The sequence below is a fragment of the Halyomorpha halys genome, unplaced genomic scaffold, assembly GCF_000696795.3.
Source record: "Halyomorpha halys isolate HHAL.00 unplaced genomic scaffold, Hhal_1.1 Scaffold1301.1, whole genome shotgun sequence".
Taxonomy (NCBI): Eukaryota; Metazoa; Arthropoda; class Insecta; order Hemiptera; family Pentatomidae; genus Halyomorpha; species Halyomorpha halys.
In genome coordinates, this window is record NW_027105410.1 from 31,217 (window position 1) to 34,671 (window position 3,455).

At 31.2% G+C, this 3,455-nt stretch overlaps 1 protein-coding gene across 1 annotated transcript in view; it reads left to right on the forward strand.

The window, feature by feature from the left end:
• The first annotated feature begins 1,405 nt into the window (after positions 1-1,405).
• LOC106689204 (uncharacterized) overlaps positions 1,406-3,455 on the forward strand; it is a 6,485-nt gene continuing 4,435 nt past the window's right edge. The window contains exon 1 of the mRNA XM_067051104.1: positions 1,406-1,802. Coding sequence (XP_066907205.1) covers positions 1,406-1,802 — 397 coding nt within the window. The remainder of the gene's footprint in view (positions 1,803-3,455) is intronic.

Here is a 3,455-nt window from a genome sequence, read left to right on the forward strand (position 1 = left end):
AAGCAGAGGGCAGAGAACAATTGCTTGTACCAAGATAGTTAAATTTACTAAAAATATAGAAAGTAATCAATGATTTTCGAGCAATAGCAACTTAAAAACCTCAACAAGAATTTAAATTAAAGACATTAAATTTAAAATTTAAATCTGTAACGCAACAAGCCCTGAAGGGTCAAGGGTCCAGTACTTTGTAAGGAAGTAATGTTACTATACCAACGGTTGTGCAAGGAGGTGATTTGGTCAGAATCACGCTCGACAGCCAGATTTTTACTTTATATGTTTCTTTGCTGACCGCACTCCTGACCATTTTCTCTAATCAGTTATCTTCGGTCAACTATCTACACCTCATTAACAATTTTATTTTGTACGAAATTGTAAGTATAGGAATTTTTCTAAAATTTTGCACTTTTTGATTTTTTCTGAACAAAATTGCACGTTTTACTCTGGATTTTCTTTTAAGGAAGTCTCGTAAGTCGATTGCAATACATTTTTGAGGTTAAAACTTCCAATTTATATAATATTATATTCTAAATTATCATAATGTTACACAACGTTTCGACTTTGTTGTCACTAATAGAAAATTTCAATAACTTTTTTTCTTTTTGTTTAATTTTTTGATACACAAGGAATATGATATTATATAATTTTTCGTTTTGATTGTTTACTAGGAATATTATTTGTTCTGTATTTGTAAGATACAGTAAAGATACATCCAATGGATTATTTCATAAAAACATCTTTATTTCACTTACCAACATTTCTGAGTACCCTAGTAAAAAATAAAATTTTAGGAGATGGTTTATCTGTAAATCACTTGGTGGTACTGTAAAACTAATAATAAAAAATATTTATAATAATTTTGTTGGTGATCTAATTTTTTTCATTTCTTTTTAAATAAATCCATACAAAAAGTATTTTTTATTTTTATTTACATTTTTTGCACTTATAAATGAACAATCTTAAATTTTTAAGAAATTAAATCATGACTTAGCATTACTGAAGATGTAAAAAAAAATTAAAACATGTTTAATTTTTTTAAAACTTCAAACTGTCATTTCCAATAAAATATGTAAAAAATAAAATAAAATAAATAAAAATAGTTATATACATTCAAATTTTTGATTTTTTATTTTATTTTATCCTATTTTCCCTAATACTTTCAGTTATCCGAATTTATCAGTCGAACACTCCCTGCAGAAGTTAGTTAGGATTACCAAGATTACACTGTACTTCGGATAAAAAATTTTGAATTGACTACAGGAATCTTGTTTTCTTATCATAGACCCTAATGAGACCGAAGCCTTCTATGCTTACACTTTCGTAGGCCTGACATGGATACTGGAGCCCAGCCTCCAGCGGTGGGGAGCTGGAGTACATATAGGCCGCTCTTCCAGTACCATCGTCAGTCATGATCTTGCTAGCTCTCCTCTCAGTCTTCGGGGTGTCTTCGGGGTCCATCGAGGACCCCAACATGGCCCTCAGCGGGGTATACTCCGAGTGTGTCCTTGGCTTCGACTGGACCTGCCTCCAGAGACGAACCTTGCTCTTCGTGGACCGTTTGTCAAGGGCGGCTAGTTATCCGCTCTTCCCAGGACTCATCCTTGTAAGGACAGTCCCGCCTGGGGATCCTATAGAGCCTTCCGATCTGAAGGAGCTGGACGGGGAACGGATAGGGGAGATGGTCGATGATGCGGCGGGAGCATTCTTCGAAGAGCACGTCTTCAGGGTTCAGATGCCCAACTGGCTGAAGAGCGAAGGCAGGGCCATGGGACATGTCGACTTCTTCTTCGGCGATGGCGTCGAAGGTAAGTGTCCGCCTCTTCAAGAGGTTATAGAACATAGAAGTTTCAGTAATGACTCATAGAATTATAACAAAAATTATAAGCTTCCATTAAAATAACTCCCAATTATATTTGAACTCTCGCAGTTAAATTTCATGGCATAAATTATCGTATTAATTTTTAAAATGTTATGTTTGAATTCATCATGTTGAGTATTAAGTCATCCCCAAAGTTGGATTTAACTAATAGACCCATTAGGACCTTAAAGGAAATGTTTATGATCAGTTAAAAAAGTCATAAGCGATATTATCGAATTTATAAAAGTCAAAATTTGTTTGTTCGTAGTTTATGCGCTGCCAAACCGTTCATCCCATTGTGATGGCACTTTTTGCTAAATGTCCAGGATCTTCCCAGGAAGGTTATAAGACTATTCAGATTTCTCCGGTAAAAAAAAAAAGAAGGTTATAAACAAAATAAATAGAAAGTTAACATTTTGCTAATCGTTATTATATGCTAATCGATTTTTCTTTTTCTGAAGAATAGGAAAAATAAATTTACAGATTCTATTAAATGATTTTTTATTAATTAAAAATTAAATAAAACATAATTTCAGTAAAGTAGGACAAAAATATTGTTTTATGAAAAATCAAATGATATTCGTTTATATCGTCGTCTGAAACCTAAAAAAAAAACTATTTTTCAAATTAAAGACTAGAAGTTTTTTAACTTAATTTTTTATTTCCCGTTGACTATTTTTGATATAATCGATCATTTCTCCTTAACTTTGTAAACAATTCTTACGTTAATACAACTGTCAGCAAGAGTCAGTAGTGCAGTACTTAGTAAGAATGTACTGTTACTAGACTACGGTTGTGCAAGGAGGTGATCTGGTCAGATTTTTGTGATTATTTTATTTAAGTCAGAAATTAGGTAAAATTCAAACTTAAAATGAGGTGTTAATATTTGATCGCAGATTGATATGAGGAGAAGATGGCAGGTATATGGTCAGCAATAAACAAAATGTATTTATTTGTACTAACGTTTCGACCTAAATTTCAGGCCTTCATCATGGCTGAAAAAACAAAAACGAGAAAACAACCATTAATAATAGAAACATAAAAAGAAAATAATAATAAAAGAAACTTGGAAATATACATAACAATAAATCAAGTAGACAGTAGTGATTGATTAAAAGATTGATTGATTAAAACTTAAGATATGATTGATATTCATACTAATATATAGTCAGTTTAAGCGTAAAAGTGTTCATGTGCTATTTTTATAACTTCGCTTGATCACTTTTACATCAAACCTGTCAATATTATGAAGATAAATTTTTACTAAACAAATTAAAAATATAAATTACTTTAGGTTAGAGATTTGATATAAGTTTATGAACAGTCTTTCAGTTTTTTATATATTAGCTACGAAGTCAGTCTTATTATTTTATTGTATCGAATTTGTGTGAAATCTACAGATTTCTTTTAAAAGGCAGTTAATCCCGAAAGCCAGTTAAACAGTGTTCTAATGTATTTGGCTGTGTAATATGATAAATACTTCTGGATCGATTTTTTTTTTCAATATTCTTTAAAATTGATACCCAACTAAGATTATAATTGTATTTATAAAAATAGTTTAAAACAATATTGTAATCAAAACAGGGCTCCTTCGATCCTG